The following is a 26,582-nucleotide window of genomic DNA, read 5'->3' as shown; positions in this document are numbered from 1 at the left end:
ATAATGCAATGATGTTATAATTGATTACAATGAAATGAATATTATGAGCTAGGTTTTGTAAAAGTTGAGATTTGCTCGAAAAGGATGACATGAATTTGAGTCTAATAATGATTTGATAATACCATAATATTCTATGCAGAGTTGATTTATACAATATGAATTTTAATTTAAATCTAGAAGGGAAAGACGGTTGATTTTGTACACAAAAGATATGTACCAACTGACACACTGTACAATGGAAAGATGGTTTTATTTGAAGTTTTATGTTTGTATTCGTCAATGTTTGTTGTCAAAAATAAATAAATAAATAAATTTTTTTTGAATCCCACCAGTCTGGTGCCCTCTGAGATTGATAGCTTTCTTGCAGATGTTTCACGACCCCAATAGATAACATCATCAGTGCTAGAAGAAAGAAGATAAAAGTGAACATACCACTTTAAAACCAACTCTGCCGCTCCAGTCCCCACTAATAATTAAACACTGCCATTTCAGATGTCACATCTGACTTCCAATCCAGAATCCAGTCCTAATCCAGAAACGAATCCAGAACCCAGAAACTAATCAAGGAGAGATCCAACCTAAATATAAGGGGAACTTTCCCAACAGTGACAACAATGACCCGGTGGAACGGCTTCCTTGCAGAAGTTGAGGCTGCTTGATCTCTGGAGATCGGGCAGCCATTTCTTTGAAAATTTTATATAGGGTCTTTTGCTTGTGCAGGGGTTGGACTAGAAGACCTCCAGGGTCCCTTCCAACTCTTGTCATCCTGTTATTCCTTTGATGTGTGGCGTTCCTGTGAGGAAGGGGGGGGGGCTCGAACCAGCATGCGGAATTGCCAAAGACATCTGGATTTTAGGAGCGAAGGGAAGGCAAAGCTGACCTTTGAAATTCTCTCCTGCGAAACTGACCTTTGGCCCTCCAGGCTGGGATGGAGAATTTTTTTTGAACTGGTCTCTGTTTGGGAGAGCTTTCGCTTTCAGCCCACCCACCCATGGAGCCCTTCTCAGCACAACCCGTGGAAAACTCTGACCTTGGCTCCACCGGGGAGTTTATTTGCACCCGAGCCTCCTCTGCAAACGAGCCTTTGTTTGTCCTGGGGAGGAAGAAATTTCTCCTTCATTCCAGGTTGCTTCTCTCCTGGGTCAGTTTCCACCTGTTGCTTTTCCTCCCACCTTCTGGTGCTTTGGAGAATAAGTTGACTCCCCTCTTCTTTGGGGCAGCCCCACAAATATTGGAAGACGGCTATCATATCTCCACTCCTCTCCTCGTTGCGGAAGACCTTATGCCACCAGACTCGAAATTCTAGACCTAGAAAATCTAGAACTACGCTGCCTTCGGTCTCATCTAAGTATGGAAAATAAAATCATACATTGCAATGTCCTACCTGTCAATGAATACTTCAGCTTCAACCATAACAACACAAGAGCACACAATAGATACAAACTCAAGGTTAATCGCACCAAACTTGATTGCAGGAAATACGACTTCAGCAACAGAGGTGGTCAATGTCTGGAATCCTCTACCTGACTCTGTGGTTTCTTCCCCAAACCCCCAAAACTTTAACCTTTAGACTTTCTACTATTGACCTCACCCCTTTCCTAAGAGGTCTGTAAGGGGGCCTGCATAAGCGCACCAACGTGCCTACCGTCCCTGTCCTATTGTTTCTTTTATTTTTCTTACATGTATCCATGTATTCATAACTATGTTTTTACTTATACCTATTATCTTGTAAGCAATTGACAAAAATAAATAAATAAAAATAAATAAATAAATAAAATGTTCCCCCTAGTCCTCCTTTTCATTAAACAGAATAGCATAACAGAGTTGGAAGGGACCTTGGGGGTCATCTAGCCCAACCCCCTGCTTGAGCAGAAAACCCTATCCCATTTCAGACAAATGATTGTCCAATTGTTGAAGACACGGTTGTTATGTGCATCGGACTTCTCTCCTTGGCTTGGCTTGTCCGAAAGTGGCAAAAGTTGATCACGGGACACAACCGTCACAAGGATGAGTCAATTGCCAGAGGCCTGAATTTTTGACGGTCGCTAAAACGGTCGTAAGTGTGAGAAAACGGACCCAAGTCCCTTTTTTTTCCCAGCGCCGTTCTAACTTCGAGTGGTCACCAAACCAATAATGGGAAGTCGAGAACCACCTTGATCGAAGGTCTCCCACCCAGAGCAGTGTGTGCGTGTGTGTGTGTGTGGGGGGGGTTGGACTAGATGACCTCCAAGGTCCCTTCCAGCCTTAAAACAATTCTGTTCTGTGTTTCAGGGATGGGAGGGCTGAACCAGGAAAGCCGAGACCGGCCAGCAGTAGGGGAAAGGCAAAAGGTTGCCAGAAGAATGCGGGGGGGCCGCCCCCTCCCTGCCCCAGGAAACCGACCGAGGCCGAGACCGCAAAGCTGTGGCGGGTGACACTTTATGACAGGCGAGGGGCCTTCACTTCCCCCCAGAGCCTTCTGCTTTCTGGAGATTAGCTCTCGGCTCCCGGAAGAGGCACCTCGGCCGGCCTCCTCTTCCTCTCTGGCTGGGTGCTGGGTGGCTTTGGGGGACTGCGGGCCTGTGATACGCAGGCTTACAGAATTACAGAACAACAGAGTTGGAAGGGAGGTCCAGAGGTCTTCTAGTCCAACCCCGTTAGAATACAGAATAATAAGGGTTGGAAGGGACCTTCAGAGGTCTTCTAGTCCAACCCCCTGCTCAAGCAGGAGACCCTGACAGAATTACAGAATAACAAGGGTTGGAAGGGATCTTAAGAGGTCTTCTAGTCCAACCCCGTCAGAATACAGCATAACAGAGTTGGAAGGGACGCCAGAGGTCTTCTAGTCCAACCCCGTCAGAATATAGAATAAGAGTTGGAAGGGACCTTAAGAGGTCTTCTAGTCCAACCCCGTTCAGGCAGGAGACCTTTACAGGATTACAGAATAATAAGGGTTGGGAGGGACCTTAAGAGGTCTTCTAGTCCAGCCCCCTGCTCAAGCAGGAGACCCTTACTTGTTCAGTTGGGTTTTTTTTACGGTCTTTCACTTTTGTGGTTCTGAGAGACACGACAGGATTGCAGAGGACATGGCATCCCCCCAAAATATTTTAAAAGTTTCTCACTTGATTCTTTCTAAGATTTCTCTATTATTCTCTCTATATATATTATGTATCATCTCTCTATTATATCAGAGTTGGAAGGGACCTTGGAGGTCTTCTAGTCCAACCCCCTGCTTAGGCAGGAAACCCTACATCACTTCAGACAAATGGTCATCCAATCTCTTCTGAAAAATCTCCAGTGATGGAGCACCCACAACTTCTGGTGGCAAGCAGTTCCACTGGTTAATTGTCCTCACCATCTGGAAATGTCTCCTTAGTTCAAGGTTGCTTCTCTCCTTGACGAGTGTCCATCCATTGTTTTTTTAACCTGCCCTCAGGTGCTTTGGAGAATGATTTGACCCCATCTTCTCTTGGAACACTGCTGTCATGTCTCCCCTAGTCCTTCTTTTAATTAAAGTGGACATACCCAGTTCCTGTAACTGTTCTTTGCATGTTTTGGCCTCCAATCCTCTTTATTGCTGTTTTCTGCAGTTTCTAGAGTCTCAACATCTGTTTTTACATTGAAGTTGAATGCCGAATTCCAAGTGTGGCCTTACCAAGGCATTATAAAATGGTATTAACACTTCACCTGATCTTGATTCTGTCCCTTTTTCTATCATCTCTCTCTATTCTCTCTCAATCTATTCTCTCTCTCAATCTATTATTTTTCCTCTTTCTCCTTCCATATTATCTATCCTCTCTCTCTATTATATCTTTTTCTCAATCTATTCTCTCTCAATTATCTATTTTTCTCTTTCTCCTTCCCTATCTATGGTATTATCTATCATCTTTCTCTCTATTCTCACTCTCTTTCTCAATCTATTCTCTCTCATCTCTCTTTCAAAACTAGTTTTTTCTTCCAATTATCATCTGTCTCTCTATTCTCACTTTATTACCTTTCTCAATCTATTCTCTCTCATCTATCTATTCTCTCTCTTAATCTGTCATCTAACCATCCATCCATCCATCCATCCATCCATCATCTATTAAATTTCTATGCCGTCCATCTACAAGGTGTCTCTGGGTGGCTTGCAAATTATAAAAACGAGTAGAAATAATTAAAAAAATTAAACAAACCAATATGAAAATAATATTAAAATCTGAGCTAAAAAATTTGTAGGCTGCTTGGAGACGCCTCCGAATGAGATGGGCGGCATATAAATCCAATAAATAAATAGCTATATGCATACATACATACATACATATATACATAAATTCATGTAGCTGAATTTCTATAGACAGTGATTCCTGTATCTTGGGTTTGCTTTTCTGGGTCTCAGCACTCTGTAGGAATGAGCCCTCTTAGATGATCTTACGATGTCCCGGCTAAACTTGGGAAAATGGGTTAGTTCAATCACCGAGAGTCCTGGGTTGTGTAAGCATCACAACTGGGAGGTGCTGAGATTTTTCTCACCTCTGAAACTATTCCAGTAATATTTTGGGAACTTCCAGTCACATCTGATGGGCCTGTGCAATCAATGGGAAGCCTGTGTGTGCAGGGGCAACACACACACACACGATGTAGGTAGAAGAGGGGAAGGACTTCAATTGCAGCTTTCGTGCCTAAGATCTAGAACTCACCGTCTCCTGGTGATTGGCCCAAAGTCACCCAGCTGGCTTTCGTCCTAAAATGAGACTAGAACTCACCGTCTCCTGGTGATTGGCCCAAAAACACCCAGCCAGCTTTCGTGCCTAAAATGGGACTAGAACTCACCGTCTCCTGGTGATTGGCCCAAAGTCACCCAGCTGGCTTTTGTGACTAAGGCGGGACTAGAACTCATCATCTCCTGGTAATTGGCATCAGGAGCTGGCTTTCATGGCTAAACACCCTGCCCCAGAGTGAATCAATTACTGGATTCTGCTCCAGACAAACCTGGTAGAACTTCTGCCACGGGTAATTGGACTAGAAGACCTCTAAGGTCCCTCCCAGCCCTATGATTCTATGTCTAGGTTTCAAATTCTGTCTATAGTAGTGGTGGTATTCAGTCAGCTGGGACTTGGGAGGCGGAGAATAGATGGGGGCAGGGCCAGTCAGAGGTGGGATTTGCCGGTTCTCCGAACTACTCAAAATTTCCGCTACCGGTTCCCCAGAACTGGTCAGAACCTGCTGAATGCCTCCTCTAGTCCATAGGCAGGGGTGGGATTCTACCGGTTCGCACCTATTCGCTAGAACCGGTTGTTAACATTCTAAGCAGTTCGGACAACCGGTTGTTAGAGGAAATTACAGGGCTAATCCTGTAAGGAAGGCAGGAAGGAAACATTCTGGTGTTGCTTACAGAAACTGCCTCTCCATTAACCCTCATTACATTCTTGGCAGGGTTAGGGTTAGGGTTCTAGCACTGATGATGTTGCCTAGTTGGGTCATGAAACGTTTACAAAAAGACAATCAAGTATAGAGAGTACCAAGAACTTTAGAATCATCTCCTCCTCCTCTTCCTCCTCCTCCCCCCCTCCTCTTCCCCACAGACCTCATTCCCTTCTAACATTGATGGTGTTACCTAGTTGGGTCATGAAACGTTTACAAAAAGACAACAAAGTACAGAGAGTACCAAGGATTTGACAGTCCTCCCTCACAAACCTTCTAGCACTGACGATGTTCTCTAGTCAGGTCATGAAACGTCTGCAGGGGGGGGGGAAACCAAGCACAGAGCACCAAGGACCCCTCATTTCAACCCTGCGCGACACCCATTTCCCTTTATTGGGGTTCGTCTTCATGCTGGCACCGTGTTCAGGGCCAAACGAGGGGCTTCTGCTTCCTGGTTAGATAGGAAAAACTTTTATTTTCCATTTCCATTTCGTTTTCCCAACCGATTCCCGTCATGTCCTTCGAGACAAAGCGGGACTCTGCCAGGTTTGACAAGCCATTTTCACCCTGAAACTGTATTTCGTTCACTAAATCCAGGATGGGTTGCATTTCCCGACAGAAGGAAGAAACGGTGGGGCCAGAGAAATCTTGGTCCTGAGGTCCAGACGTCCCGCAGAGTCCATTGGGCAGGGAAATCAACTGAGGCTCTCCAGGCTGGTCTTAATTCTTTCCATCTCGTGAAGGAAGCTGTAAAACTGGGGCAGGGTTAATTCTGGAAGGAGAAGGACCAAAACGATCAGGATTAGCTACTAAAGTTGGTCCGAAATGGTATATAGCAGTGGTCCCCAACCTTTTTTGTACCAGGGACCAGTTTCAAGCAGAAACACTTTTTCAAGGACCGGCGGGGGGGGGGGGGGAGATTCTATTTTCCATTCCCAAAACTTTTTGTTTACCCTACAACTAGCATTAAAGACACCTGACTGCAGTCTCTCTAGTTCTAGGTCTTGCCCAGCTGTGTAGCTACAAAATTTCATGCAGATGTTTCTCTTATCTCTGTTTGGTGAAAACAGGAATTGAATGAGGAGCATTTAGTCCGTGTGTTTTCCCTAGGAAGCTCCTGTAGTCCTTGTTTAGGGATCATTCAGAGCTACGATGGACCTCTAACATCCAGCCCAGGAAGAAACTGCTTCAAAGAAGCCCGTTCACCCCCACCCCGCCCGCCCGCGTGCGCGCGGTTCAATCCAGTGCTCCGTTCTGCCTGCCTGCGTTTCTGGTTGTTTCGGAGCAGCTTCGGCTGAGTAAAAGAGGCGAATAGTTATTATTCTCAGCCGAAGCTGCTCCGAAACAAACGAAGGCAGGCAGGCAGGACGGAGCACTGGATTGAACCTGGATTGATTGACGGCGGGGTGGGGGTGAACGGGCGCTTCGGGGGGAGCTGCGCCGACAGGAAAAGCCACCCTGCCGGCTCCTTTGAAGCAGTTTCTTCCTGGGCTGGTGGAGGAGTGAGAGAGCGACTGAGAGAGGAACGAGGCGGGAGGAAACCGAAGCCGCTGAGCCGCTGAGCAGGACAGGCTTCGGTTGCTTCCTCCCTCCCCTTCTTTCATTTGTGTCCTTGATCCCCGATCCCAGCAGCATTCACCGAAGGCGAAGAAAGCCGCCATTTTTATTTTATTTTTTTTTCTTTGCGGCCCGGTACAGAGTGATCCATGGACCGGGACCGGTCCACGGCCCGGTGGTTGGGGACCCCTGGTATATAGGATCTCCTGCCTAAGCAGGGGTTTGGACTAGAGCAGTGGTCACCAACCACTGATGGACTGTGAGAAAATGTTGGTGGTCCGCAGAGAAACGTCACCCCCAAAGCAAATAATCCAGGCTGCGTGGGAACACAAGGCTGCACCGCCCACATGGCCCGCGGGAACACAAGGCTTGCGCCACTTGGCCCTTCCCCCCCTCCCCTCACTCCCTCGTGTTGTTCGCAACGCAAGCGACACAAGCCTTGTGTTCCCGTGGGCCTTGTGGGCGGCGCAACTCGGATTCATTGCTTTGGGGGGCGGGGGGACATTTCTCTACGGACCACCCAAATTTTCTCACAGACCATCCGTGGTCTCTGGCCCACTGGGTTGGCGACCACTGCTCCGGAGGCCAGAAATGGGCCCGTTTCCGGACTTCTGGAAGCTCATTTTTTTTGCCCTTCCCCAGCCTCCGTGCAGGTGCTGTACTTACCTGGCATCCAAAATGGACCACGTGGGGGTCTCCTGGGAAAGGGTAGGGGTGGGTGGAGCCAGCCAGGGGTGGGATTTACCGGTTCGCTGAACCGGCTATTAAAAAGTGATAAAATTAGCTACCGGTTTGACTGAACCGGGGCGAACCGGGTAGCAGCCACTCCTGGTTCTGTTGTAATTACCAAGGGTCATCAAACTAATAAGTCGTAAGTCAAGGTAACACCTGCATTTTCTGCAGCTGGCTGGGCTCTCCTTCAACGCCTCCCTCTCTCTTCACTTTCAGCGTTTCCCCACAGACAATGTTGGCTTACTCACCTAGGTATACTGGTTCCAACCGGCTGCCTTTCTTAACCACCAGCTTCAGCTACAAGGAGATGAAAGGTCGTGAAAAGTGGGGTGACTTACAGCAAAGGAGGCAGATGTTAGAAACCCCCCAAAAAGATTCCCCCCTGGAATCTCCCACTGGGGAATACTTGGAAGATACAAGGGGGGGAAATTCAAGATTCAATCAGAATCGAGTTGGAAAGGACCTTGAAGGTCATCTAGTCCAGCCCCCTGCTCAGGCAGGAGACCCTTACAGAATTACAGAATAACAAGGGTCGGAAGGGGCCTCAGAGGTCTACTAGTCCAGCCCCCTGCTCAAGCAGGAGATCCTATACTATTTCAAACCAAGGGCTGTCCAATCTCTTCTTGAAAACCTCCAGGGATGGAGCACACACAGCTTCTGGTGGCAAGCAGTTCCACTGGTTAAGTGTCCTCCCTGTTAGGAAGTTTCTCCTGAGTTCCAGGTTGAATCTCTCCTTGATTAGTTTCCATCCGTCGCTTCTTGTCCTACCTTCAGGGGCTTTGGAGAATAGCTGGACTCCCCTCCTCTTTATGGCAGCCCCTCAAATATTGGGATACTGCTATCATGTTCCCCACAATCCTCCTTTCCTCTAGACTAGCCAAAATTTATTCTGTATTTGCTAGAATATGGGGAAGGGAAGTTTGAATATTTGTCCATTTGGGGGAAAATATGGACAGAAAAGAGCTTATAGTCCTTGATTTACAACCACAACCCACGCCCCAAATTTCCACTGCTAAGCGAGTTGGTGGTTAAGTCCTTTTTGCCCCCTTTTACAGCCTTTCTTGCCACCGTCACTAAGTGAATCTCTGCAGTGGTTAAGTTAGTCCCACGACTGTTCAGTGTGAAAAAAAAAAACATTGGTGCCTTTTTTTTTTCCCAGTGCCGCTGCAACTTCGAACAGCCACAAAAACAAATAGTTGTAAGTCAAGAACTACCTGGGTATAAAGGGGGAAAAAAAAAAATCAGCATCTGGTTTTTGATGGCGTGACCACGGGAATGCTTACGACAGTCGTAAATGTAAAAAGTTCCTTTTTTTTTAGTGCTGTTGTGTAACTTCGGTCACTAAACCGAACTGTTATAACTCAAAGACTACCTGTATGTATTCTCCAACACTGGAAGTTTTTAAAAAGATGTTGGATAACCATTTGTCTGAAGTGGTATAGGCAGGGGGGTTGGACTAGATGACCTCCAAGGTCCCTTGGGGAAGGGCAAAGTCTGGCTGGGCAGAGCAGGAGAAAGGTAGAAAAAGGGAGAGGGAATTCAGAGGAAGACCCAGGCCCACCCCATCTTTATCCTAGGGCACGCAGGGAGGAACGGAGAAGGGAGCAACGTGGGTGGTGTAGCTTATGGGGGAGGAAAGGGCCCTGATTCCCTTCATTAGCCATACCTGGGAATGAGAATTTAAAAGAGATCCAAGCAGAGTGCAGTTTCTGCTGGGAACAAACGTGAGTTTATCTTGTGTTGACTTTGCTTATCTGTATTCCTGGCGTCTTCCCAACCAGGTTGAATTACCGCCCTTCCTTCACGTCTGGAATTCTTGCTCCTGCCCTGCCGGACTAATTACCTCATTTTGCCTTGATTGGACTTTTAGTTACAGTTTTTGTTGACCAAGTTTTGGATTTGATTCGCTGCAGCCAAAAGCTGTTCCTGGGAGTTTTTCTCCAGCCCAGAAGGTAACCAGGACATTGGGGGCAAAGTTGGAGCTAATAAAGGGACTCTTGTTGATTATCTGACTGTGTTGCTTTTGTGCCATGCCCCTTTGGATCATGACACCCTTCCCCAAAACCGTCTTACCTGAAGGAAAATGCTTCCTACTTTCCCCAGCTCACTGCTTCCGGCCGTCACTATTCAGGAGAGAGAGAAAAAACAGCAGCAACAAAATGTTATACAAAGGGATTGGCAAAGGCCACCCCGCTCTGCCCGCACCCCAACCCCAGAAAAGAACTGACCTCCAAATTTCCACTCCATGTCTATTAGCTGGTTAACCATCAGCGTCTGCCCCACAGCCAGGCGCGAGAGGGCAGGATAATTTTCCTTCCACTGGGATGAAGGCAAAAAGACAAGGGTGGAATAAGCGATGGTTTGAATACAGGGTTCCACTTCATGGAGTTTGAACAGGGGTTCCCCAAACCTGCCGACTTTAAGACTTGTGGATTTCAACGCCCAGAAACTTTTAAGTTGCCAAGTTTGTAGACCTCTGGGTTTGAAGAATGCAAGGGGATTTCCCTGAAGCTGAGGAACAGCTGGGACTAAGTTTTATATTTTTGTTTTATCCGAATAAGTGAATTCACCATCATTGCAATTGCAGGCACAATTTCAGAACAGAGTAACAGAGTTGGAAGGGATCTTGGAGGTCTTCTAGTCCAACCTCCTGCTCAAGCAGGAAACCCTACACCATTTCAGACAAACAGCTGTTCAATCTCTTCTTAAAAACTCCCAGCGATGGACCATTCACAACTTCTGGTGGCAAGTCATTCCACTGATTTAATTGTTCCCCATGTCAGAAAATTCCTCCTTATTTCTAGGTTGAATCTCTCCTTTTTCAGTTTCCATTATTCCTTGTCTGGCCTTCGGGTGCTTTAGAAAATAGTTTGACTTCTTCCTCCTCTCTGGGCAGCCCCTCAAATATTGGAAAACTGCTCTCATGTCTCCCCGGTCCATCTCTTCACTAGATTAGCCAGGCCCAGTTCCTGCAACCGTTTGTCATATGTTTTAGCCTCCAGTCCCCAAATCATCTTGGTTGCTCTACTCTGCCCTCTTTCCAGAGTCTCAACATTTTTTTTTTTATATCGTGGCAAATTTCCATTGAAACCTGCTGGCTGCGTTCACACAGTGCAGTAAGTAAGGATGGTTTGTTTACAGCACTTACCTACAGTGTAAAGAGTTAAGTCAACTGGTTTGATTGAACCAAACCCAAAATTAACTTGCCAAATAACCACAATGTGATTGTTCACGCAATGATCCCACAGACTTGCGTGATATTTTTAACCTTAGAATAATGTTTCTTTTAAGATGGATGGACTTTGACTCCCAGAATTCCCCAGCCAGCATGTTTTAAAGTTCTTAAAGTTGTCAAAGTTGAGAGACACGGCCTTCTAAAACTACCTAGGAATTTTCCAGGGAGAAACCACATTTACAGATACTCCTTTTTACAGCCAGAAAATAGGGGGGGAAAAAAACTAAGGTTCCAAGTTTGTAAAAAAAAAAAGACTTGGATTCCCTCTGCAATGTTGTAGGGGGTGGTTTAAAATGCAAATGTTGATCCTGGCCCCTGGATGAAAGCGCTTACCTGTTCTTCAAAATACCTGGCCTTTTCATCGCTCAGCCCTGCAGGAGAAATTGAAGATGGTCAACTGGAGCAGTAAAGCCCCGGTAGCCCTTCAGACGGAGAACTTAAGAGAGAGACCTACCCAGGGTGATAAGATCTGCTCCGACTTGTTCTGCAGTCAGCCTCCTCTTTAAGGCACCTGGAATAAACATTGTGTAAAAAAAAAAGGGAGACCAGTTGACAAACACACGAAAGGAAAGATAAGGCAGGGACTGACCTCTATGACCGCAGAGGTGATTTATGGGGAAAAAAACCAAGCAAAAACTAACTTGAGCCATTGGGGGTGCTTGCAAATTTGCACCCCAAATTTTTACAATTTTATTTTGTTTCTATTTTTTTTGTTTTCTTATTTTAAGTTTACTTTGTTCTGTTTCTATTTTTTTGTTTTGTTATTTGAAGTTCGTTTTGTTTCATTTCTTTTTTTATTTTACTTTATTATGCTATTTGATTTTGATTTCTATTTTTTTATTTGATATTATTTGATTTCTATTTATGTTATTTTATTTAAAACATTTATATAGCTGCCCAATCTTTCAAAGAAATCTGAAGATTATTTTATATTTTACTTCATTGCTACTTTTTATTTTATTTTTACTTAATTATTATTTCATTGTACGCTATATTTTGTTTCATTGCTATTTTTTTATTTGGTTATATCTCTTTTTATTTTAATTTACTTCAAATGTTTATATAGCTGTCTATCTTTCAAAGAACTCTGGATGAGTCCCAATTAAACATGGAAAGACATATAAAATCATATTGAAAGTATAAAACTAAATCAATTGAAACAAGAAAGCTAAATTCCAGCCATTCAGGATGCTTGCAATCCACTCCAAAACTGGCTTATTTTTTTATTTTATTTTTTAATTTAATGTTTCTATTTTATTTTTATTTTACTTTACAGTAATAAACAATACCCCAATCAAGGAATTACCAACTCAGACAAACAAGCAAACAGTAAACAATTGAATCAAGGAACCACCAAGAAAAAACCGTTTCCATCATCACTGACAACAAAAGACATTTGTATATAAACAAGAGAGCAAACCCTCCTTCTAACACTGATGATATCACCTAGTTGGGTCATGAAATGTCAACAAGAAAACTACCAAGCTCAGAGACCACCAAGGACCCCACAGTTCAACCCTGGGCTACAAATATCCTCTTCGATCAATATTCTTATGTGTAGTAATCATTTTTTCTTCTTCTTAGCCTCCTATCAGCTCTCTATTTCTTAGCAGCAAGACTGTTTGCTTCTTCTTATAATGTCTGAGAGATTGTACTAGAGGGAAAGAAATTCCATTATAATCAGAATTTCATGACGCCTTCTGAATATCAGTGGAAAGAACTGGAGTTATGCACCACTGGTGTGCTGTCACTCAGAAAAACAATCCCGAGTTCACTTAATTCAATTTTAGCCTTGTAAACGTTTTATCTTTGATTTTTACTTTAGGCTTGTCAAAACCGTATTTTGTGAACTCCATTCTTAACTATGCTTTTTAATACCATTTTATATTACTTTATAATGTGGATTTTTGAACTGCTCCGTTGGTTAAGAGTGATTGGCAATGTAGAAATTAGATAGATAGATAGATAGATAGATAGATAGATAGACAGACAGACAGATGAGAGAGAGATGTTAGATAGATGGATAGATAGATAGATAGATAGATAGATAGATAGATAGACAGACAGACAGACAGATGAGAGAGAGATGTTAGATAGATGGATAGATGGATAGATAGATAGATAGATAGATAGATAGATAGATAGATGGTAGATATAGATAGATAGATAGATAGATAGATGGATAGATAGATAGATAGATAGATAGATAGATAGATAGATGATAGATAGATAGATGATAGATAGATAGACAGATGAGAGAGAGATGTTAGATAGATGGATAGATAGATATGGGTAAAATGGGACTAGAATTCACTGTCTCCTGGTGATTGGGCCAAAGTCACACAGCTGGCTGTGCATAAAGCAGGACTAGAACTCCCAGTCTCCTAGGGATTGGTCCAAAGTCACCCAGCTTTCATGCTTAAGGGGGCACTAGAACTCACAGTCTCCTGGTGATTGGCCCAAAGTCACCCACCTGGCTTTCATGCCTAAGGAAAAACTAGAACTCCGTCTTCTCTGTGTTTCTAGCTGGTGCCTTCACCCAAAGATCAAAGTGGCTCCCAGAGCGGTTCTCCGCCCCACCCGAGACCTACCACAGACCTGGGGAGGGGGGGTGTCTGCTCCACACTTACCACTGGGTACCAGCAAGAGACTTTTGACGATACTCTTCAAAGGGCCGAGGCTGATTTTATTCCCCGTTGCAAACTCCGACAGGTTAGCCAGGAACCTCTCCACCTGTCAGGCACAAAAGCAAAGACGTGTTTTGCTCCAAGTTTCACACTTCCCTTGCACACGTACATGTTGTGGCCCTCCGTGGCCATCGGAGCTGGCCGTAGATGTGGACAGTGAGGAGGTTGGGGAGGACCGTGGGCCAGTCCCGGAGTCTGGAGAAGGCTCTGACGAGGGCTCTGCCTCGGAGGCAGAGATGGGCCCAGGGCTGTACGACAGTTATCAGCTGTCTTTGGAGTCGGAGATCAGTGGGGAAGAAGAACAGATGGAGCCTATTCCCAGTGTGCACATGCACAGAGCTGCCAGACGAAGGGAACAGCTAAGGAACAAGGGTCGACTCAGGAGTAAAGGCTCATTTGGACTTTATTCCCATAGGGAATAAAGAGAAGCAAAAGGGGAGTGGGATTTGCAGGAGACAATTAGTTCAATTCATGAGGGTGAAGATCTGTTCCTGACTCCTTGCTAAGTAATTGCTGCTACAGCGTGGCGTTTGGAATCTATCAGCCTGGCAACTCTCCAAGCCCGATCAAGGTCTGTGGTTGTAAATTCACCCTTGCAAGACTGTTTGCCAGGACTTTGCTGGATGCGAATGAGATGAATTCACATGAGCCTAAATAAAAGGGGTTTTGTCGGGATGAGGAATCGGCTTCGTGGTTTTGGGAAGCCCGGGTCAGAACAGTACATTAAGTGAGTCTCAGAGGGAGAAGCTGCCCTGCTCAGCTCAACTCCATGGGTGTCTCCTCGGAGGAAGCCCCATAGCTGTCGATGGGTTTTCCCAACAGGATCCCTTTTGAGACCTCTTTCCGAATCTCGTTGCCCTCCAGGTGATTCGGAAAAGGGGGAGGAAGGAAAAAGGCCAGCAGAACTGAGCACCCAAGGGACGCCTCGGCTTACGACCACAATTTGGCCCCAAATTCTGCTGCTAAGCGAGATACTTGTTAAGGGACTTCTGTCCCATTTTACGGGCTTCTTTTGCCCCTGTTGCTAAGTGAATCACTGCAGTTGTAAAATTAGTAACACTGAATGTGGCTTCCCCATTGACTTTGTGAAAAGGCTGCAAAAGGGGAAATATGTGTGTGTGTGTGTCTCTCTGTGTGTGTGTGTGTGTGTGTGGCATTCAGCTTTGTTCGGGTATTTTCCCACATCATTGTAGTTGTGCTTTTAAAGTTGTAGCCTACAACTACAATGACATGGGAAAATACCCTGAACAAATCTGAATGTACATGGTATCGTAAAAACTTAAGAAAACATATATACATATTATATATATAAAAGCGAAATACCCCTCACGCATCATCACAAAATCTCCCGAACCGCAAAGCCTACAAACTTGAAATTTGGCCCATATGTCCCTCATGGCTTCTAGGGGCTCACTAAGAAAGGATTTTTCAAAATGACCATCAGGGCATTTAGAGTATTTCCTATATTATTATTATTATTAACATGCTCTGATGCTAAGGAGTTCTACTCACGCACCTGAAAAAAAAAAGAAATCTCTTCCAAATGCAAAACGCAAGCAGAGGAGTTTTCATTTTAGTTTCGGTTTCAGACCACCAAGCAGCTTTAGCACAGAACAGTTGAGCTAAGCCACGACCAGGCTCCTTGCTATATATGTGTATATAATATATAGATATGTAAGTATTTTGTGTGTGTGTGTATGCACACAAACGCGCGCGCACACACACACTCTCTGAAATTCTGCTCCCAATTGTGGTCGTAAGTCGAGGACTACCTATAATGCTATTATTGAAAACTTTGTGATATAGAAGAAATATTTTCCACGTTGCCCATAAACTGCCTTCATTCGCACTAGAAAAAACACCAGCTGGTCTTCATCCAAGGGGGCGGGGGGGTCAACCAACCCTCCTTTTTGGATTACTTGCCCTCCCCTCTCCCCTTCTTCCCCTTCCCCAAAGTGGATTACCTCTTTGGGTTCTTGCAGGAATTGGAAAAGCACCTCCAGGAGGGTAGAAAATTGCTGGGGAGGAAAAGGAAGGAAGGCCGTCATTCAACCAGAAAAGCTTCATGCTTCCCTTCCCTCCTTAAAACGAGCAGCATATAAATTTAATAAACAAAGAAATAAAGGAGAGAGAGAGAGAGAGAGAGAGAGAGAGAGAGAGAGAGAGAGAGAGAGAGAGAGAGAGAGAGAGGAGAGGGAGGGCTATAAGTGCAGGGGGGGTCCAACTGACAGCCACTTTAAGACTCATGGACTCGTGGATGATACGATTATAAATTATGGATTGTGCAGAAATGAATAAACTTACAATGGAATTGCAGGAGAAGGAAGAAAAAGAATATTATACGGTCTGGGAAAAATGGTATGTTTGGTTAGATAACAAGAATAAAAAATAATGCAAAATGTAAATGATGTGTTTATGTGTATGTGTATATATATGTGTGTGTGTGTGTTATGTATGTAAATGAAAACGGATTTGTTTTTTAAAGGTGAAAAAACTCAAAAAAAAGTATTCTTTTAGAAAAAGACTCATGGACTTCGACTCCCAGAATTCCCCAGACAGCACAGATTAGCATTAGGGATATTTATAGTTGGCTGGCTCAGGGCATTCTGGGAGTTGAAGTCCACGAGGCTTAAAAAGTAGCCAAGACTAGAGACCCCAGGCAAGCGGCAAAAGGTACCCAGGCTAGAAAGCGGGAAGTCATGAGTTCAAATCCCGACCCTAGCCTTCTGGGTGACTTTGCGTCAATCATCGGGAGGCTACGAGTTCTAGTTCTGCCTTCAGGCATGAAAGCTGGCTGGATGACTTTGGCCCAATCCCCAGGAGACGGTGAGTTCTAGTCCCACCTAACCATATCTATCTATCCATCCATCTATCTAACATCTCTCTCTCATCTATCTATCTATCTATCTATCTATCTATCTATCTATCTATCTATCTATCTATCTATCTATCATATCTATCTATCTATCTATCTATCTATCTATCTATCTATCTATCTATCTATCTATCTATCTATCTATCTATCTATCTATCTATCTATCTATCTATCTATCTATCTATCTAACATCTCTCTATCTCTCTATCTCTATCTATCTATCTATCTATCTATCTAACATCTCTCTCTCTCTCTCTCTCTCTCTAACTCTCTCTCTCTCTATCTATCTATCTATCTAACATCTCTCTCTCTCTCTATCTATCTCTCTATCTATCTATCTAACATCTCTCTCTCTCTCTCTCTATCTACCTATCTAACATCTATCTATCTATCTATCTATCTATCTATCTATCTATCTATCTATCTATCTATCTATCTATCATCTCTCTCTCTCTCTCTCTATCTATCTATCTATCTATCTATCTATCTCAATCAATCTATTATCTATCTATCTAACTATCTATCTCTCTCTCTCTCTCTCTCTCTATCTATCTATCTAACATCTCTCTCTCTCTCTCTCTCTCTATCTATCTATCTATCTATCTATCTATCTATCTATCTATCTATCTATCTATCTATCTATCTATCTATCTATCTATCAATCTATCTAACATCTATCTCTCTATCTCTCTCTCTATCTATCTATCTATCTATCTATCTATCTATCTATCTATCTATGCATGCCTTAGGCATAAAAGCCAGGTGGGTGACTTTGGGCCAATCACTCCCTCTCAGCCCAACCCACCTCACAGGGTTGTTGTTGCAGGGAAAACAGGAGGAAGGTGGTGTTTTGGATGTGTATGCTAGCCTGGGTGATTTGTAAAAATAATAAAGGTGGGATATAAACAAACAAACAAACAAATATTACCCTCTACCCCCTTCTGCCCTCTGCATTCACAAAATGGCTGCCGGGGAGCTGCGGTCAGCAGCCCCCAAAACAGCCGCACGGACAAGAGAAAGGATGACTCAGGCCATGTGCCAAACCACAAAGTCCCAGAATTGAACTTTAGTGCCGCTAAGTTCCCCCGGAAGACAAACTCTGCTAAAGTTTTTTTTCCCCACAGGTTCTTCCTCGCCCCCCCCTGCCCTTCCTTGTCTTCTTCTCCCCCTCTTTTGGGGAGAGGGCAGGTGGGCTCTGGTCATCCAAGCCCACCCTGGTCGGCAAGCCCACCCAAGTCCTAAGACAACGATGGTGAACCTTTTCGGCACTGAGTGCCCAAACCAGAACACGTGTCCATGCGCATGTGCTGGAGCACCGGAAAACCAAAGACAAGCTGGCCAGTGTGCGCGTGCCTCTTTTGCGGAGGATTTTGGGCCTGTTTCTCAGGCCATTTTCGGGCCAATTCCATGTAGTTTTTGGCCATTTTTCAGGCCGTTTTTGGGCCGTTTCTCAGGCCGTTTTTGGGCCAATTCCAGGCTCTTTTTCAGACCATTTTCTGGCCATTTTCCAGGCCTTTTTCAGGCCATTTTTCGTGCTGTTTTCAGGCTGTTTTTTAGGCTGTTTCCAGGCCGTTTCTCGGGCCATTTTTCAGGCCATTTTTGGGGCTGTTTCTCAGGCCATTTTCAGACCATTTTTCAGGCCATTTTTGGCCGTTTTCAAGCTGTTTTCAGACCATTTCCAGGCCGTTTTCCAGGCTGTTTTCAAGCCGTTTTTCAGGCCATTTTCCAGGACATTTCTCAGGCTATTTTCCGGGCTGTTTTCAGGCCGTTTTACGATCTATTTTCGGACTGTTTTCTGGCCAAAAACAGCCCGAAAAATAGCCTGAAAAAGGCCTGTTTTTTGGCTGATTTTCGGGCTGTTTTTCCAGTGCTCCGGCGGCTGTGAAGACTAGCTGTCCAGCACTCATGTGCATGCCAGGAACCAGAAGAGCAGCTGGCAATGGTGCATGCCACCTCTGGCACACGTGCCATAGGTTCGCCCATCATGGCCAGTTTCTCTTTCAATTTCACCAAAAGAATTCAAATTTAAAGCCAAGACCATTTTTGTAGCCCTGGGTTGAACCATGGGGGGTTCTGGGTGGTCTCTGAGCTTGATCCTAATCCCGCTATACAGGTAGTCCTCGTTTAGTGACTGAGGTTACAACGGCACTGAAAAAAAAGTGACTTAGGACTGTTTTTCACACTTAACGACGGTTGCAGCGTTCCCAAGATCATGTGATCAAAATTAAGATGCTTGGGAAACTGACTCGTACTTATGACCGTTGCTATGTCCTGGGGGGTCATTTGGTCCCCTTTTGCGACCTTCTGACAACCATCACAAATAGAGATAGTCCTCGACTTACAACAGTTCATTTAGTGACCGTCCAAACTTACAACGGCACTGACAAAAGTGACTTATGTCTTTTTTTCACGCTTATGACTATTGCAGCGTGATCACATGGGTGGGGGGTCCACAAGATCAACATTCAGACCCTTGACTCATATTTATGACAGTCACAGTGTCCCAGGGGGATCATATGATCCCATTTTGCGACCTTCTGACAAGCAAAGTCAATGGGGAAGCCAGATTCGCTTAACAACCGGGTCACTAACTTACCAATGGCAGTGATTCACTTAACAACGGTGGCAAGAAAGGTTGTAAAACAGGGCAAAACTCAACTTAACCAAAGTCTCACTTAACAACATAAATTTTCAGCCTCAATTGTGGTCATAAATCGAGGACTATCCATATTGGAAGCTTGGAACCCACGTCCAGTGGAGGTAGCGGGTCGATCCTCGGTAACCCGAGTTTAAACATGCTTGTGATAAACACCTATCCATCATCTGACAAAGACCTAAATACATTTTAATATATTTATAATAATAAACTGATTAAAAAGAAAAAGAAAACCTCAAAAGGCAGACCGGGTGGACCAAGGGGTCTTTTTCTGTTGTCACTTTTCTATGTTTCTGTGGCTGTTTGGGGGGAGACGTTTCGTGACCCAGTTAGGTAACATTATCAGGGCTGGAAGGGAAGTGATTTTGCTCTGCATGTTCCCTATTTGGGTGGCAAAACAATTTGCAAGAAAACAATTAAGTTCAGACAGCACCAAGGACCCCACAGTTCCTGCTCCTCTCCACAACCTCCTCCTTCTAGCACTGACGATGATCCTTAGTTGCCCCATGAAACGTCTTCAAGAAAACCACCCAGCCCAGAGAGCCCCCTTCCTTCCTTCCTTCCTTCCTTCCTTCCTTCCTTCCTTCCTTCCTTCCTTCCTTCCTTCCTTCCTTCCTTCCTTCCTTCCTTCCCCTCCTCTCCCCTCCCTTCCAGCACTGATGATGTTACCTAGTTGGGTAATGAAACATCTGCAAGGAAACCACCAAGCTCAGAGAATAACCTCACAGTCCTCCTCCTCCTCTCTTTCACTCCACAAACCCCATACCTTTCAAACACTGATGATGTTCCCTAGTTGGGCCATGAAACGTCTGCAAGAAAACCACCAAGCCCAGAGAGCACCAAGGATCCCACAGTTCTCTTCTTCCTTCTCCCCTTCTTCTCCCTTCCTCCTTCCCTCCCTTCTCCTCCTCTCCCCTCCCTTCTTGCACTGATGATGTTCCCTAGTTGGGCCATGAAACGTCTGCAAGAAAACCACCCAGCCCAGAGGGCACCAAGGACCCCATGACATAAAGCCCAGCCTGGCGCAAAAGGCACTAGGCCCATCAGATGAGAGGCCTCCATCCCCAATTGCAAATCAAGGCAAAGTGCTATATATCTCCAGGACCTCTTGAAGAGACGACACAGGCCAACAAATCGTGGTTTAGGGCAGAGGAATGTCTGAATGCCCTGCCTGTTGGCACAGAGCCTACGGTTGCAACCAGCTTGGCCCCATCACTGCAGGATGTTTCACTTCGATCAGATCAGATCAGATCGGAGTAGATCAGAAAAGTGGGAGATGAGCTTTGGCATCCTGCTAGCATAGATGACTGGGGAATTCTGGGAGTTGAAGTCCACCCATCTTAAATTGGCCAAGTTGGATGGCCAGGGAATTCTGGGAGTTGAAGTCTACCCGTCTTAAATTGGCCAAGTTGGACAGCCAGGGAATTCTGGGAGTCGAAGTCCACCTGTGTTAAATTGGCCAAGTTGGACGGCCAGGGAATTCTGGGAGTTGAAGTCCACTGGTCCTAAATTGGCCAAGTTGGATGGCCAGGGAATTCCGGGAATTGAAATCCATCCGTATTAAATTGGCCAAGTTGGACGGCCAGGGAATTCTGGGAGTTGAAGTCCACCTGTCTTAAATTGGCCAAGTTGGACGGCCAGGGAATTCTGGGAGTTGAAGTCCACTGGTCTTAAATTGGCCAAGTTGGATGGCCAGGGAATTCTAGGAATTGAAATCCACCCGTATTAAATTGGCCAAGTTGGACGGCCAGGGAATTCTGGGAGTTGAAGTCCACCTGTCTTAAATTGTCCAAGTTGGATGGCCAGGGAATTCTGGGAGTTGAAGTCCACCTGTCTTAAATTGTCCAAGTTGGACGGCCAGGGAATTCTGGGAGTTGAAGTCCACCGGTCTTAAATTGGCCAAGTTGGACGGCTAGGGAATTCTGGGAGTTGAAGTCCACTGGTCTTAAATTGGCCAAGTTGGATGGCCGGGAATTCTGGGAATTGAAATCCAAGTATTAAATTGGCCAGTTGGACGGCCAGGGAATTCTGGGAGTTGAAGTCCACCGTCTTAAATTGGCCAAGTTGGACGGCTGGGGAATTCTGGAAGTTGAAGTCCACCCGTCTTATATTGGCCAAGTTGGACGGCCAGGGAATTCTGGGAGTTGAAGTCCACTGGTCTTAAATTGGCCAAGTTGGATGGCCAGGGAATTCCGGGAATTGAAATCCACCTGTATTAAATTGGCCAAGTTGGACGGCCAGGGAATTCTGGGAGTTGAAGTCCACCTGTCTTAAATTGTCCAAGTTGGATGGCCAGGGAATTCTGGGAGTTGAAGTCCACCTGTCTTAAATTGTCCAAGTTGGACGGCCAGGGAATTCTGGGAGTTGAAGTCCACCCGTCTTAAATTGGCCAAGTTGGACGGCCAGGGAATTCTGGGAGTTGAAGTCCACCCGTCTTAAATTGTCCAAGTTGGACGCCAGGAATTCTGGGAGTTGAAGTCCACCGTCTTAAATTGGCCAAGTTGGACGGCTAGGAATTCTGGGAGTTGAAGTCCACTGGTCTTAAATTGGCAAGTTGGATGGCCAGGAATTCGGAATTGAAATCCACCTGTATTAAATTGGCCAAGTTGACGGCCAGGAATTCTGGGAGTTGAAGTCTACCTGTCTTAAATTGGCCAAGTTGGATGGCCAGGGAATTCCGGAATTGAAATCCACCGTCTTAAATTGGCCAAGTTGGACGGCCAGGAAATTCTGGGAGTTGAAGTCCACCGTCTTAAATTGGCCAAGTTGGACAGCCGGGGAATTCTGGGAGTTGAAGTCCACCAGTCATATTGTTGCCAAGGAGCTAATCCCAACTGGGGTGGTGGTGGTCATCTAAGCCAGGGGTCTCCAACCTTGGCTACTTTAAGCCTGGAGGACTTCAACTCCCAGAATTCCCAGCCAGCTTGCTGGCTGGGGAATTCTGGGAGTTGAAGTCCTCCAGGCTTAAAGTAGCCAAGGTTGGAGACCCCTGATCTAAGCCCTTCGGAAGGAGAAGGAGCCCCCTCCGGGAAGCAGCCCCCACCCCTGCCGAAGGAGACGCCCCCTCCCACGCCTTCCTTGACCAGAGGAGGAGGGGCTGCACGTCAGGGCTCGACTGCATTGCCAAGAGACCCCCGCCTCCTTTCCTCCCGCCCCCTCCCCAACCGTGGCTCTCCCACCCAACCGGGCTGGGGAGGGGGTCTCCCTCTCCGGCCGGTCTCTCCCGAAGCCCCCACCCACCCCCTCCGCCCCCGAGGGACGGAGACCCCCCGCGCCCCGCCACCTGCGCGCTCAACCGGTTGAGCAGCTGCAGGTCGGCGCTGACCGCCTCCGGCACCGGCTCGCGGGTGAAGTTCAGCAGCCCCATGGCCCGGCTCGGCTCGGCTCGGCTCGGCTCGGCTCCGCCTCCCCGCTCCCCAGAAGTCGCTCCGCCCCAGAGGTCCGGCTCAGCTGAGCATCAGCGCCGGCACTTTCGAGCCCGGCAAGGCGGCTGGCCGCGCCCCTCTCCGGCGGCTGGAAGCCCGCAACGCCTCCTCTTCCTCCTCCTCCTCTTCCTCCTCCTCTTCCTCTTCTTGCGCCTTGCTTTCCTTGGCCCCGGGGGTGGAATGAGACCTCGCCCCCCGCCGCCGCCAAGGATGAATCAGAATCAGGATAGAGCTGGAAGGGACCCTGGAGGTCGTCTAGTCCAGCCCCTGCTCAAGCAGGAGACCCTGACGGGATTACAGAATGACAAGGTTGGAAGGGACCTTAAGAGGTGTTCTAGTCCAGCCCCTGCTCAAGCAGGAGACCCTGACAGGATTACAGAATAACAAGGGTTGGAAGGGACCTTAAGAGGTGTTCTAGTCCAGCCCCCTGCTCAAGCAGGAGACCCTGACGGGATTACAGAATAACAAGGGTTGGAAGGGACCTTAAGAGGTGTTCTAGTCCAGCCCCTGCTCAGGCAGGAGACCCTGACGGGATTACAGAATAACAAGGGTTGGAAGGGACCTTAAGAGGTGTTCTAGTCCAGCCCCCTGCTCAAGCAGGAGACCCTGACGGGATTACAGAATAACAAGGGTTGGAAGGGACATTAAGAGGTCTTCTAGTCCAGCCCCTGCTCAAGCAGGAGACCTGACGGGATTACAGAATAACAAAGGTTGGAAGGACATTAAGAGGTCTTCTAGTCCAGCCCCTGCTCAAGCAGGAGACCTGACGGGATTACAGAATAACAAGGGACATTAAGAGGTCTTCTAGTCAGCTTCCTGCTCAGGCAGGAGACCTGCGGATTACAGAATAACAAAGGTTGGAAGGGACATTAAGAGGTCTTCTAGTCCAGCCCCCTGCTCAAGCAGGAGACCCTGCGGGATTACAGAATAACAAGGGTTGGAAGGGACATTAAGGGTCTAGTCAGCTTCCTGCTCAGGCAGGAGACCTGACGGGATTACAGAATAACAAGGTGGAAGGACATTAAGAGGTCTTCTAGTCAGCCCTGCTCAAGCAGGAGACCTACGGGATTACAGAATAACAAGGTTGGAAGGACCTTAGAGGTCTTCTAGTCCAGCCCCTGCTCAAGCAGGAGACCTGACGGATTAAGAATGACAAGGTTGGAAGGGACCCTGGAGGTCTTCCTAGTCCACTCCAGTAACCGGTGCCCCCCCCACCCCTCAGGCTAAGAGCCTCGCTGCTTTGCTGGCAGACTGGAAAGTGTGAATGGGCAAGGAGGAGCCCCCCGTTTGGCCCTGGGAACCAGATCCGTTTGGGGTTCTGTGTTGCTCCAGGGGGTGGGTGGGTGGGGGGAGGAGAACTGTGGGGTCCCTGGTGCTCTCTGAGCTGGTTGCTTTTTTTTTTTTTTTTGCAGACATTTGGTGTCTCGACTAGGGAACATCATCAGTGCTAGAAGGGAGACGGGTTCGTGAAGAAAAGGAGGAGGAGGAGGAGAAAGGAAAGGACTATGGAGTCCTTGGTGCTCTGAGTTTGGCTGTTTTCTTGCAGATGCACAAGCAACAGAACATAATGAGCTGATTTCAATAAACTCAGAGAGAACTTGGGAAAGATTCCATGGATGAAAATCCTAAAGGGTAAAACAACTCAAGAATCTTGGGAAACTCTAAAAAGTATGACCATAGAAGCCCAGACCAGCACAATACCACTGAGAAAGAAAAACAAGAAATCCAAGAAGAAACCAGCATGGCTGCACAAAGTTCTCTCTGGCAAACTGAAAGGAAAAAAGGACAAGTACAAAAAAATGGAAAGAAGGACATCGAATCTGCAAAGACGAAGTCAGGATAGCAAAGGCTCAGAACGAACAAAGACTTGCAACAAAAGTCAAAGATAATAAAAAAAAGTTTCTTCCAACATATAAATAACAAGAAAAAAATCAAGGAAACAGTCGGTCCACTAAAGAGAGAAGATGGCAAGGAAGTAACAGGCAACAGAGAGAAAACAGAACTGCTTAACTCATTCTTTGCATCCGTTTTCATGCAAAAAGAAACTATAGCTTAACCCACCTAAAACATAACTGTAAAAGACAGACCAGAAATAAAAGTTAAAATAAGCAAAAAAATAGTGAGAGAACACCTGTCTGATCTTGATGAAAACAAATCACCGGGCCCTGATGGATTACATCCCAGAGTTTTAAAGGAGCTGGCAGAGGTCATCTCAGAACCACTGCATCATATCTTTCAAAAATCCTGGAGCACCAGAGAACTACCAGAGGAATGGAAAAAAGCAGATGTGGTTCCCATCTTCAAAAAAGGAAAAAAAACAGACCCAGGAAACTATAGACCAATCAGCCTAACATCAATACCTGGGAAGATACTGGAAAAGATAATAAAAAAAACAGATCTGCCAACATCTAGAAACAAGTAAAGTAATAACTAGCAGTCAGCACAGGTTTTTTAGAAACAGATCATGCCAAACCAATCTTATTTCATTCTTCAACACAGTGACTAAATTAGTAGATCAGCAAAATACAGTGGACATAATATATTTAGATTTCAGCAAGGCATTCGACAAAGTAGACCGCAACCTACTTCTTAGTAAGCTAGAAAAAGTGGAATAGATAGCACCACCACAAGATGGACTTGCAACTGGCTGGCAAACCGTACTCAAGGAGTAGTCCTTAATGGATCTAAGTCTACATGGAGGGAAGGAAGCAGTGGGGTGCCACAAGATTCTGCCTTGGGCCCAGGACTCTTCAATATCTTCATTAACTACTTAGATGAGGAAATAGAAGGGGAACTTACCAAATTTGCAGATGATACTAAGCTGGCAGGAATAGCTGACACCCAAGAAGATAGGCTCAAGATCCAGATGGATCTTGACAGATGAGAACACTGGGCCGTATCTAATAAAATGAAATTCAATGTAGAGAAAAGTAAAGTCCTACACTTAGGCAAGAAAAACCAAAAGGACACATATAGACTGGGTGAAACCAGGCTCAATAGCAGTAACTGTGAGAGGGATCTTGGAGTCTTAGTGGACAACCAGCAGTGTGCAGCAGCAGCAGCCAAAAAAGCCAATGCAATCCTAAATTATATTAACAGGGATACAGTCGAGATCAAGGGAGTACTATTACCACTCTGTAAAGCCTTAGTAAGACCACACTTAGAGTACTGCATCCAGTTTTGGCCACCACATTATAAAAAAGATGCTGAGACTCTAGAAAAAGTACAGAGAAGAGCAACCAGGATGATGCGGGGACTGGAGGCTAAAACATATGAAGAACGATTTCAGGAACCGGGCCTGGCTAGTCTAGTGAAGAGAAGGACCAGGGGAGACAGGATAGCGGTCTTACAATATTTTAATACAGGAAATAGGTACGAATAAATGGGGAACAATAGTACAGGGACAATAGGCACAATGGTGCACATGCGCGCCCCTTCCAGACCTCTTAGGAATGAGTATTCTCCCCTTTCCTTTCCTTCCTTCCTTCCTCATGCTCCCTCCCTTCTTTTTTCTCCTCCCTCCATTTTTTTCTCTTCTTCCTTCTCTCCTTCCCTGTTCTCCTTCCTTCCTTCTTTCCTTCCTTCTTTAATTTTTTATTTTATTTATTTATTTGATTTGTCAATCGCTTACAAGATAATAGGTATAGGTATAAACATGAGTAAGAATACAGGAAATAGGTATGAACAAATAAATGGAGACAATAGGACAGGGATGGTAGGCGCGATGGTGATGGTGCTCTTATGCAGGCCCCTTACAGACCTCTTAGGAATGGGGTGAGGTAACATATACACTATATATATATTATCCATGTGGATCAGTGTCAGTCTGGATCACGAGGAGGGGAGGCAGGACATGGACGAAGAACCAGAATTGTGCTTTGGGATCTCTCCAAGTCAGTTTTGAAAACAGAGGCACATAATCTGAAATTACAGAATAAAAAAAAATCCACACATAGTTTTAAGGGAAGTCAAGAAACTGAGTCAATCAGTCAAGAGCTGGAAGGCACCTTGGAGGTCTTCTAGTCCAGCCCCC

General features: G+C 45.7%; 1 protein-coding gene across 2 annotated transcripts; it reads right to left on the bottom strand.

Annotated features, from left to right (window-relative positions):
- Positions 1–5,830: 5,830 nt before the first annotated feature.
- Positions 5,831–22,571, bottom strand: COMMD7 (COMM domain containing 7). 2 transcript variants are annotated; one of them, XM_087962412.1, is made up of 9 exons: positions 22,408–22,571; positions 15,558–15,611; positions 13,537–13,639; positions 11,361–11,417; positions 11,240–11,277; positions 9,900–9,990; positions 9,745–9,794; positions 7,920–7,968; positions 5,831–6,154 (listed from the first exon to the last, which is right to left on the bottom strand). In XM_087962412.1, the coding sequence occupies exons 1-9, from the start codon at positions 22,489–22,491 to the stop codon at positions 6,078–6,080; spliced, it is 603 nt and encodes a 200-aa protein (XP_087818538.1). In that variant the 5' UTR covers positions 22,492–22,571; the 3' UTR covers positions 5,831–6,077. The 2 variants fall into 2 exon arrangements, with proteins under 2 accessions (XP_087818538.1, XP_087818537.1); XM_087962411.1 differs by lacking the exon at positions 15,558–15,611 and having other exon boundaries at positions 22,408–22,563.
- Between the last annotated feature and the right edge of the window lie 4,011 nt (positions 22,572–26,582).

This window comes from Notechis scutatus, chromosome 3 (assembly GCF_049901735.1).
Source record: "Notechis scutatus isolate UNSWTSFEM ecotype Mainland chromosome 3, rNotScu1.2, whole genome shotgun sequence".
NCBI lineage: Eukaryota > Metazoa > Chordata > Lepidosauria > Squamata > Elapidae > Notechis > Notechis scutatus.
The sequence above is the reverse complement of the archived record's forward strand: the minus strand, read 5'-3'. Positions and strand labels throughout refer to the sequence as shown.